At 44.7% G+C, this 11,385-nt stretch overlaps 1 protein-coding gene across 4 annotated transcripts in view; it reads left to right on the top strand.

The window, feature by feature from the left end:
• Positions 1-11,385, top strand: part of ADCK1 (aarF domain containing kinase 1) — a 73,396-nt gene that overhangs the window by 309 nt on the left and 61,702 nt on the right. Inside the window, exons 1-4 of one of the 4 annotated variants that reach the window (XM_053981565.1) lie at positions 442-512; positions 1,636-1,752; positions 2,869-3,006; positions 7,349-7,432. In XM_053981565.1, coding sequence (XP_053837540.1) covers positions 2,881-3,006; positions 7,349-7,432 — 210 coding nt within the window. In that variant the 5' untranslated portion in view covers positions 442-512; positions 1,636-1,752; positions 2,869-2,880. Of the gene's footprint in view, positions 1-441; positions 513-1,635; positions 1,753-2,868; positions 3,007-7,348; positions 7,433-11,385 lie in introns of those variants that run through there. The other 3 variants (XM_053981566.1, XM_053981567.1, XM_053981564.1) reach the window with 3 other exon arrangements.

Here is an 11,385-nt window from a genome sequence, read left to right as displayed (position 1 = left end):
GTAAGTGCCGCTCCGAGCGCCGGCGGAGCGCCCGAGCCCTCCTGCCCTCACAGCCCTCGCGGCCGCCTCGGCCCGTGCCGGGGACTCCGGACCCAGGCCGCGAATGCCGGCCGCAGCTGCGGCCCCGGCGGCGGAGACTGGGTTGTCGCAGGGCTCGGCGAGGCCGGGGCTGTTCGTGGAGACAGGAGCGGCGCGGGGCGCGAACGCTGCTCCAGGAGACCCGGCCCGGCCTGAAGAAGAGCCGAGAGCAGGCGGCGCCGGCCCCTTGTGTCCTTCACGGGCAGATCTCGGGCGCGGCGGCGGACGCGGGCCTGGGGGCCGGAGGGGCCTGGCCGGGGCTTTGAGCGGCGCTGGGTCCCGCTGTCCTCGGGCGGTCAGCGGCCGCCGCCGCTCCCCGGGCCTCGGCAGGTGGCGGTGGGGTCACCTTCGGGGCTCTGACAGGGAACCGGCACCGTCCCGGCTGCCCCTGCTGGGAACAGGAGAAGCCTGGCTCTAACGTGAGGGACACTTAGGTGCGCCAGCTTGGGTGAAAGTCAAAGAAGCCACCTCACTTAGGTGAAAAAAGAGCTGGAGGTGATCTATCAACGCAGGGCTTAATAACGAGAGGCAGTGACATCCCAAGGCTTGTTTCACAGCTGACAGGGTCCTTAAGATATCCCTAGGGGTGTCATAATGGCTCATTTACATGGAAAAGACTCCTCTATACCTTATGCAAAACTTTGAAATACAATTCACTTTAGAGAATTCTATTTCTGTACCTCTTATTGGAGGGGTTTTAGTTATTCCATTTTTATTGCTACAGCACGCTAAGCATGAAAGCAGGAACTTTCTTGCTGAAAAATTCAGCTTTGCTGCCTGTTTATTTGCTACCTAAAGTTCCCATCTTCTGTTTGTGACGTACAGCTGGCGGGTATGGCAATAGATGTGATGTAACAAACTGCAGATTATAGCTTCAGGTAGGAATAAGATGCGAGAACAGATGGACCTGCATCCTGCTTTCAATATAATGTTCTTTTAGTAATTGAGAAAGTGAAGGAAAAAAATAATGAAAAAGAGAGGCATATTTTCTGTTAAGAAAACGTCACTGCACCTTTCACTTTTCAATAAATGAAATTTTACAGAAATATACAAGGAGAACAAGTGGTTTAATTAAAATACTTTGCAAAAAATGACTTTTGAAGGTGACAGAGGATACAGAGATCTCTGTAAAAAAAAAAAAAAAAAAGATTGGTCCTGCTGGAAGAAACCCCAAAATTTCTAGAATTCCAGTGAGGCAGGGGAGGGAGGGTGACTTTTATTTTTGAGAAGTGCCTGTACATTTGGCTGCAGTCAAGAGCCCAGGTTTACTTTCTGTTGATTTTGATCATAGATTCAAAGGAGTCCTGGTCAGCCAGCTACCCAGTCTGACAGGAGAAAGAGCTGGGTTGCTGCAGGCAGCTGTGGCAGGCACTGACAGAATATGTCTCAGCTTTTCTGCCTCAATTACCTAGGGTTTGTAAGGAAATAATAAAGTTTAGCTAAGGTTCATGTACAAAGGTCTCTTGTGTTATATTCGCTTATTTTGCTGATTGTGTTCTTGTGAACTGTTTTTGAAAGACTTGACCTGTGTCACTGCATGTGTTTTTTGGTTACAAGTCTCTGAGAGAAAAGGCATGAGCCAGACTGACCCTGCTAAAGCTTCACAATGAGAAGTAGACAAGTTTCTCAGTCAAGCCTAGGAGTGGGAGGATTAGTAGACTCCATCTTGATGGGGTAAGAGCCTGGACTGTGTCAAGGGTGCTCTTGAGAGCTTGCAGAGAAGTGACAATACCTTTTGATTTGTGGTAGAAGCTGAAGGAATGGTCAACCACACTTTCTGCCCAATACCAGCCATAGGGAAAGGAAAGAAAAACGTACCTAATTCGTTGTTACTTTTTTTTCATATCTGAGTCCTCTACGGTGACATAAAGAAATGGAAAATATATATATTAACATGTAATGAGTTACATGTTTATGCTACTTTATGTACTGCAAACAATGAATGTAGTGATCCAAAGTGCTTAGTGTGGGAAATGTGTTCATTCCCCACCCTTGTCCCACAGAAAAAAAGAGTGGTTCAGAAATGTCTCACCCCAGGCCTGTATTGGGCCTGTGACAGAGCTAGGAATAGGCTGTAGATTCCTGCAGATGACTGTTGTGCCATTACGTTCCCTGTCTGGCACTTGAATGGAATGGTGATAATGAGAAAACAAATCTCACTTGGTCACTGATCAGGTCTCCCATCTGCATTCTCTGTGGTTGTCTGGCACCGACTGCTGGAGTGGCATACAACCTCCTGGGATGCATTGCCTCGTCCTAGACCACTCATCATCAGTGTGGAGCTTTTAGAACTAACCTGGCAGAGTTGCTAACAAGCTTTGGGTGTTCTTGATGTTGCAAGAGCTCTTTTTAAACCTGGGTTTTTTATATCATTTGTTGTCCCCTTAAAATCTGCCTATGCTGTGATATCTTCAAAAATTTGTGTTGAAGAAATGCCTCTTGATAGGATCAGAATTGACTTTTGGTGATATTGTGCTTCCTTCTGTCTGCCCACCTGTTGTGTCTCCTTGAAAAGCCTTTGGGATCCTGAACAAATGTTTTGTTGCATTTATGCAAGGTCTAGCAGTGAGTTACTTCTGGATTTGTGGCCTGTAGATGCTGCTGAGTTAAGAATAGCAATGAGCAACTTACCCTCAGTTGCTGCTTGAGCTCTTGGCTGGGGGCAGTGCTAGCAATGTGTCATTAGGAAAGGAGCAATTAAAACTTGGATTGTCAGGTCCTCTGGGGCTGTGGGCATCAGATCACTAAGTCCTTATCAGATGTTACAGTTGCTGTTTTGTATCTTGGCAGAGTTCATCAGTCATGGCACTAAGGGCCTTGAAATTTGCCTCATTGACAGCAGCTGCTTCTGGCATCTATCTGTATGGAAACAAGTTCCTGGATCCTAATGATTTTGGAATTGTTCGTGTGGGCCGAGCCATTGCCACAGTAAGTTCTACCATAGCAATGTGCAGGAAGATTCCTAGATGGGTAAGGGAATTGAAGTTCACAAGAACTTCTGATTTTCTGCATTTCCTGTCTGCATTTTCAGCTGGCTTAGGAAATCAGAATCTCTGTGGGGAGCTTTTCAAGTTCTTGACACTGTGGGGAGAAAGGAGGTGGAAGCATGTAAGGAATACAGCTGTTGTTAGCACATTTTGGAAGGAGAAAAATGTAGATACTGAGAGCTGTGTCTGCTTCCCTGGATAGGGTGGGACCGTCAGAGCAAGGGCTCACTTTGGGCCCACATTTTCATCAGCCACCCTTCAAGGTCAGTTGCCCAGGTGCCATGCCTGCTGCCTTTTAAGAGTGACTTAGATCAAACCCTCTTCTCTGCATATGCCATTTTTACATTTTGTTATAAGTATCCTGGTTGTGTTGATAAACTAGGGTAACCATTGCACTGACGCTTGGTATGAGATTTGGGGAGAGAAGGACTGGTGTTTTGAGGATCATTCTCAAAGCAAGAGAAAAGTGAGGATGGGTGATTACATACTTCTGAGATTAGAGTGGTTTCCAGAAGTGTAAAATGAATGCTATGTCTGCCTAGCATCACTGATATTTCTCATAAAACTGAGAATGGAGACTGCCGCCTTCTCCTTGACAGTGTTCACTGGTGAATCCATGAGCAGCCAGGAACGTGGAGAGCAGAGACTCTGGAGGGGGTATCAGTCTCCCTGTACCTCACTTGCATTATACATCTGTCACTTTAGGCCACAATCTCCATCATTTACAGACCCCCAGTGGTAAGCAGCTGTCTATCTGCATTTTCTGTGACTTTTAAGCACTTTGTTAATGAGTCTTACAAGGAGTCAGCTCCTGAGGGCAGATGCAATAAGAAACAAGCTCTGTGGGTTGGCTCAGGTGCCATGTGCGTGCAGCATCATAAACTGTTGTGAAAAATGAATGTTTATTTTGAAAGGGTGAAGGCAGAAATACAAACTGTAGTCTTTCCTTCTTACTTAACAAGTGCTAAGCTTCATGCTCTGTCCCTGACCATAAGGTAGTGCTGTCTGGTGGCAAGGAGCAGCTCATTCCCCTTTAAAGCACAGGAAATTGAGTTGTGGAAAGGAATGCAGCTTCGTGTTGCTGGAGGAGAATCTGTTATTCAGGGTGTTTTTGGGTTCTCCAATGTGTCCTTGAGTTCTGCCTGCTTGACTAGTGTTTCTCAGTCTTTCTTAAGTCACTGTTTTTGTGGTAATCTACTGTTTAAGACAAAAACAAAAAAAAAAAAGCGAGAAGTTCCAGTGATGAGGCTGTGCAGTTGGTCTGTGTTTTGAGTGATGGTAAGAGATTACTTTCCTGAAGAACAGGAAGTAGGGGAAAGAAAATATTCTTTGCTTTAGATGGTGGCAAATCACAGACATACCTGACTTTCATGTTCTCTGCCTTCAGGGAGGTCACAAGTCATTGGCTATAAAGCGCTTCACTGGTCCTGCTCTTAAATGCTTTAGAGGGTTCTGCACCCAGAGCTGCAAGCAGTGACCTCAAAACCAAGTTACCAGTGCTCAGTCTGTGCAGGCAGCACAGACTGAGCACTGGTAACTTGGTGAGGGCAGCATGTGTTTACATCTGTGTGTATACTTTTAAAAAATAATGTTCTGTCTCTTTCTGAATTCTCAGTTTCCTCTGGTATGTATGACTGCATGTGTTTGAGTTGCTTCTGAGAGATTCTTTAGTCTTGCTGCACCAGTGACCTCTGCCTTCCCTGGTCATTTTTGGACAGTCAGAAGTCAGCTCTCATCTGAGCACAGGCAGCTTGAACTGCTGTCATTCCTTAGCCATGGATCAGGTGAAGCCAATAGAGCAGACATGTTTACTTCTAAGAATGTCAGCTTTGGGATTATTCTTTTTGCAAATGAAAGATAAATCTCTGTAGCAAACAAATTATTTTGGATATTGGATATTAGTGACATCTACATGACTTAAGTATCTGTCCTTCAATCTAGCCCTGCCCTGGCTTCTTACCTGGATGCTTGATTTCATCATTGAACCATAGCCAGGCAAAAGCAGACTGTAATGAACAGACTGCAATTCTTAAGAGCTAATAAGTTCAGCAGCATCAGACACAATACTTTAAGACAAGTTACAGTGGGCAAACAAAACAAAACAAAAGCCTGGAGAAAAGAGCACATGAGGATCAAGGAACCTGACGTACAACTATGAGACTCTGGACAGATTTCATCTGAGTTTGTTTAGAGACATTTGAGTCTGGTTGTATTTTAAGCATGTTGGTTCAGTAGTTCTTTGCAGACTCCATAAGAAACTTGATGAAGCTCACTAGTGGAAAATTTCTTTTTAAGCCTCTGTTTAGTGAACTGGCTCTTATGTATGGGTAGACAGCTATTCAGGGGGAACATTGGTAAGATCTGAGGATAGGTTTAGGAGCAGTGGAAGAGTGTACAGTGTTGAGAATTCATTGATACCAAGTGGGACATTTAACACTGGGCCAGATGCAAGCTCAGTGAAAGTAATTTGGCATTTGTAAAGGGAGGGATTGGTTGATTTTGTATATCTTTTTATAGCTCTGAGCTTCAGTCTCACGCTGTAACATGAATGACAGCACTAGTCTTGGATGAGAACGAAGTCAGTGGCGTGGGCAGCATCACGCTGCAGAGCGTTTCTGTATTCTGGTAAAATTAGAAACTGGCAGAGCCGTTGTGCATTTGCTGCATTCTTTTGAGAGTATACCAGTTGTTTTGTTTATGTGGAAGGAACATTCTGTGCAGTAGCTAGACACTGGGAGGGATTTGGCAATGTCAGAGTTGCCTATCAGGATCATCATAATATTAATTTAGTGTTTAAGATTACAGTGTAATTAGCAACCGCTTAATTAATTCCCTCTTCCTCTGTAATACAGGCCAATCTGTTAGCTGCTTCTTTTTGAGTTGGAGGTGATAATTACCCTTGTGGACCAGAGATAAAATAAGAACCAACTCATGCCTTGATGCAAGACTGATTCGAACCTCCCTCCACTTCAAAGTTGTTCTTTGAGGTTGTGAAGATGCTTTGAAAAATTTTTCTTCTGTATGGTCTCGGTAGTTGTGCAGCTCCTCACTTCACTAGGGGCAAGAGAGCCTGAAAAGCCAGAAAAAAAAAGTGCTGTGTTCAGTTTGCAATTTGGAAATCAGGAAACATGAGAAACCTAACCTCTACAAGAAGGGAATATGTCTGTTTGTTACTGATTCCTGGCTTGGTCCATTCTTGGATGCATTTCTGAGCTTTTGACTTTTTTTCCCTATTGTCAGTTCTACCGGCTTTGCCTCAAACCAGGTTTGCTTCCCTTGCCTGCCTGACTTTCATGATATATTGACTGTATTTTGTGCCCTTTCTGGACGTGTTTATGGTGAAAGGTGGGGCTAATATCCTGTGCCAGAATGGAATGTTACCCCTTCAGTAGGGAGATTTGAGGAAAAGTGCCTTTCAGTGGGAGTTACACAAATGGTTCTTCATGGCAAGGATCTTGAAGTTCAAATGGCACATTAGTGGACATGCTCCTCTAGGTGTATGTTCCCTTCTCTCCCTCCAAACATGACCTGTATATTTCTCTCCCATTCACTGATGTTCTGACTGTGGAAAGAGGGGAACTTTCCACTGATAGGAATTGTGAAATACCCTAGATCTATTTTCAGAAATCATTAAGTCACTTAAAAATATAATTCCATTGTCTGTGGCAATGTCTAACTAACAGGCTTGAGGTGGATCCCATTGAGCTGGATCCTGGTTTTGTAATTGGGTATTCAACCCTTTGGCCCCGCAGTCCTTTGTGCAGTTGAATATCCCCAAAAGTGCTGCTGCTTGTGCTAATCTGAGTTTGTCTTCAGTCACTCTGTTCCCTGCTGAGCCTCTACCCAGAGCAAGCTGGTTAGGCAGTTTGGAGCTATGAAGTGTGGGATAACTGATGGGGCACAAATAGAGTCTGGATGACCTCTGTTACTGGCAGCAGACCATACTGTGGAAGCCCCACATGGCTGACGGAAGATGGGAGTCTGCTGTGCAAGGTGCTGTACAGAGATTAGGAAAATGCTTTAAGCATCTCAAATACAAGATAGTATAGGAGTGTCAAGTGTTGCTTACACATAGCTACATATCAATGAGACCCCTGCACTTCTTTTTATAAGTGTTCATTGAAGTTAAATTATTTTCATTTAATTTCTTAATGAGTCTGTTGCCATAAGCTTCACTGTGGAGCCTGAACTTTGAAGCTTAAGGTACATGCATTCTCTTTAACAGAAGTCTCATTGTTTTGGTAACTGTAGAGCTTGCTCAGCATTTCTGGTTTCATTTGCAGACGGCAGTTATCACCTATGACTACCTCACCTCTCTTCGGAGTGTCCCGTACGGATCAGAGGAGTATGAATTCCTCAAATCACAGGTAGGTAATAGCACTGAACTGCATTCCTTGGAAACTGCAAGGCTTGGGTGTGTTGTTGTCATGCTGTCAATCTTAATAATTCAATATGCTTTCTACCAGATTGTTAACAGCAATATTAGATAACAACTCCATATTAGGACTTGCATTGCCCAATGGAGAAGGTCCTTTGTCAAAGGTAGCCGTATGCATTCAGTGCTCACTTAAGTCCAGTAGAGACTCAAGTCCTTGGTTTTGGGACCAAGCAGAGCCCTTGCATTTGGGCTCTGCTGCCAGATCTCTGCTGCCCAGACTGGTTGTGTGGTGGTCAGCTGCTGAGAGTGGCCTGGCAGTGCTTTCTTATTCTGCATATTGTTTGGTAATGGCCATAACATGAAGGCTGACTGATTTAAGTAAAAGGAGTGTGTTGAAAAGGAAATAATAGAGATAAATCAAACTTGCAGATCTCTGAGGAAATGAAAATTGTGCAAAGTAGTGTACATCTCATTGTGAAACACACGGTTGTGTTTTGATATCAGTAATTAACAATAATAGCAAAAGCATTTCTAGTGAGAAGGAAGACAAGCACCCCCACTGCTCCTCTCAAGTCCTATGCTGCACCTTTCATTCCAGCCTATAGCCCTATAGTTCATTGAGCTGTGAATGACACTCAGTTTTAGTCGAGTGCTTGTGATGTATGTTAGCCAGGGTTTCTCTGCTATTTGAGTTCAAGGCCTTTTTGGAGTGGGAAGTAGAGCTTGTGCCAAATTAGGCCAGTCTGATTGGTGTGTTTGAAGAAAGGTCTTTAGCCTCATTTTTCTTCTTGGTGCATGTAGGATTTAGGCCACTGATGTGGTTGGTTATAATGCATGGAGTGGTGCTCTCCAGGGATTCTCAGACTGGAGGGACTATAAAGCTGGAAACAGCCTTGACTAAGGTAGAAATCAATGACATTGGACTCCAGCATGCTTTAGTATTCCTCTGGCAGAAAATCCACATCATGAATATGGTCTTAGTATATCTGGAATGCTTTGCAGGATGGCTTCCTTGGTCTTGTTCTCATCCTCTGCTGTCTAAAGATGCAAAGCTGTTCTAATCTTGCTCCCCATCCCAAGTGAGTGGCACTGATGCCCTGGCATGAAATGGAGATGGGTGTGTTGGAATCTGGAGCTTCACTGTCCATCTGCCCATATCTCTGCCCTGAACCTTTGAAACCTGGTTTGCAGAAGGGTTGCATGTAGCTTCCTTGAGTGACACCCAAGTTGTGGAGTTATCAGTACTGTGGACAGCTTATCATTTTGCAGAATTTATGGCAGCTGTTGCAAATTCCTCACCTTTTGCCATGCATCTCCATGGTTTCATTAACCTTTGAACCTTTCCATTAACCTTTCATTATGTGGGTTTTGATGATTTGTCAATCCATGCCCCAAGCAGCCAGAAAGGGCCCTGTTTGCTAGCATTGCACAGAGCTGTGGCCTCCCTGCTTGGCAGCCAGGACTAGCTGCCAGGACTAGTCAGCCCCTGCATGTGGCAGAGCCAGTGGCAAGCACAGCATGCCAGCATGGCCAGCACTAGCCTTCAGCTGCATAAAGGGGCATGAGCTGGGAGACAGGAGGAAGTCAGCACAGGCATAACATGAGTTGCTGAAACTTCTTGACCAGTGGAGTCTGGTTCTGCTGTTGAGAGGTGTTATGGGGTGCCACCACTGAGCCAGGCAGGAGCAGCACTTGTGGGTTCTTCAGCAATATCCCTGTAGAGCTTGTGCTAGTTTGGCATGGGAGATACTTTGGACCTAGGCAATTGCACACCATAATTTATCTCGGTGCAGTTTTAAGTGGATGGCAACCAAGTCTTTACTACCTTGCAGCTCTTTTAACTCTTTGTGGCAGCTGATTTTGTTGGTCTTGTACTAGCTCAGAATGACTTGTAAGAAGTTACCCCATTGGAGTTGGTACTTAAGATTAGTCACTGGATAGGGCCTAGAGGATGTGAATGCCCTGCCCAAATAAGTGTTGTGTTTTAACAATACTTACCAAGACGTTGCTCCTGCTAGCTTCTGTCCTGGATAGATCTCTAGTACTCTCGGCCCTTCATTGTACTCTCTTTGTTTCTGTCCTTCTAGTGAGGCCAGCTTAACCTGCTTTTCACATACTGAGAGTTTGTAATTTTCTTGTCAGTATGTGTATGAATTAGCTGCTGATTTCCAGATGCAGTTTTGGTACTGTGCCTAGAAGAGAGACTCTGTAAGGCAGGGTGTATCTCTGTGTATGTGTGTGAGATTTGGTGACCATGGGACTGCTGATAGTGCCAAAAGGCTCTGAATCTGGTTTTTGTGCCTTTGTCTCCAGTGCTGGGGTGCAAGTGCATATATGTCTGTCATGTGCTTGCAGCTAGGAGTGGAAAACCACTTTTTTCTGTGGATCTCCTCCTGGTACTCAGCATACTGGTGATGCTACTCCAGTGCAAATAATGCTTAACTTGTTCTCCATGGATTCCCAGTGAGACATTAAACTGGGGTCTCTAAATTACCCATGGCCTTGCATGAGAGATGGGAAGGTTCAGTGGCAGCACCAGTGCCTGAGCCTACTGGGGCCAAACAGGAACACAGTCATTAGGAAACAATTAAATGTAAAGCAGATTAAGAAGGAAATGGGTTCCCCAGGGACTTTTAGCCAGGTTCCTGCTTAGCTCTAAGGAATTATCTTCACTTTTTATATATATTTCAGTCCCTTGTGGACCATTTTGATGCTAATACTCTAAGCCTTTCAGTTCCCTGCATTTTTTTTTTATGGCTAGCAGATGGGCCATACTATGGCCAGAGTTTTACTACTTTCCATGAGATGGCAATCAGTAGATGGGAATTCACTGTGTGTCCTGAGGTTAGTTTGCCTCTCCCTGGATCTTCTGTCAACTAGGAGATATGAGAACCCACTTGCCAGATGTCACACATTGCTGTCCCTCTGCAACAGCCATTTCTCATTCCTGCCCCTGCCTGAGGCAGAGATGAACATCCTTATGTGCTCGGGCTTTATGTCCTTCCCAACGGTTGCTTCATTTCACCACTGATGGCTCAACCACATGGGAAAATCAATCTTTCTCCTAAGTTGGGGGTCCTTTCCTGGTGTGTGGGCCCTTTTCCTGCATATGATGGTACTGCCAGTGTACTGATGTCTAGGGCAGTTGTCAGTGGTTGGCTCCAAGACATTGTATGTCTGTAGGTCTAGTGTCAGGAGTATTAGGGGAGGTATGAACTCTCTTCATTTCATGCCTGTTTCATTAAATGATTCTGGCCATCTTTGAATATGTAAGCTTGGGCATTTCTTTTCATTTCTACCCCTGCTTGCACTGGACCAGAGGAAGAAGGAGGGCAGCCTGCTCAGTGCCATTCCCTTACCCATTGTTTTCTTAACAAAACATTTTATTCTGTAGAAGGCTACATTTCTCTGACATTCTTCTGCCTCAGTGAATATTGGCCCTTCACAGTGTTTGTCTCCTCAGTACCAAGTCAGCCTACCATGTGACATTTCCAGTTTCTCTCAGTGTAGCATCTGGATGTCTTGGCTGACACTTCATTGCTGGCATCAATTTCTGTTGATCTTGCTGTCAGTCAGGAGGTGTGTCACAATATGCAGTTTGTTCAAGGCCTGGTATCAATGGAATTCTGAGTTGTCAGTGTAGTAAGAGGGTTGCAATGGGTCAGTTGTCTTCCAGATTTTGGCACAAGTGGCCACAGTTGAAAATCTTGAGCAGGACATCTTTTTGTTATTTTCCTCCGTAAGACAAAAGGTTGCTGCTGTGAGTTTTGTTTTTTTGTAATGAAGAGAAGACAGCAAGGAGAAGAAGGATCTGTGGTCAAGGTGTCTCAGAATGGGAATCCATTCTTGAATTAACTTCGTTGGCTAAAAAATTGTTTTATCACGGACAAGCCATTTGGGGAGGTTAATTAAATGTCCTCCTTTTGAGAGCAGAATGAGGAT

Source organism: Vidua macroura, chromosome 6 (genome assembly GCF_024509145.1).
Source record: "Vidua macroura isolate BioBank_ID:100142 chromosome 6, ASM2450914v1, whole genome shotgun sequence".
NCBI classification, from domain to species: Eukaryota; Metazoa; Chordata; class Aves; order Passeriformes; family Viduidae; genus Vidua; species Vidua macroura.
This window is presented reverse-complemented; position numbering and strand designations above follow the sequence as displayed.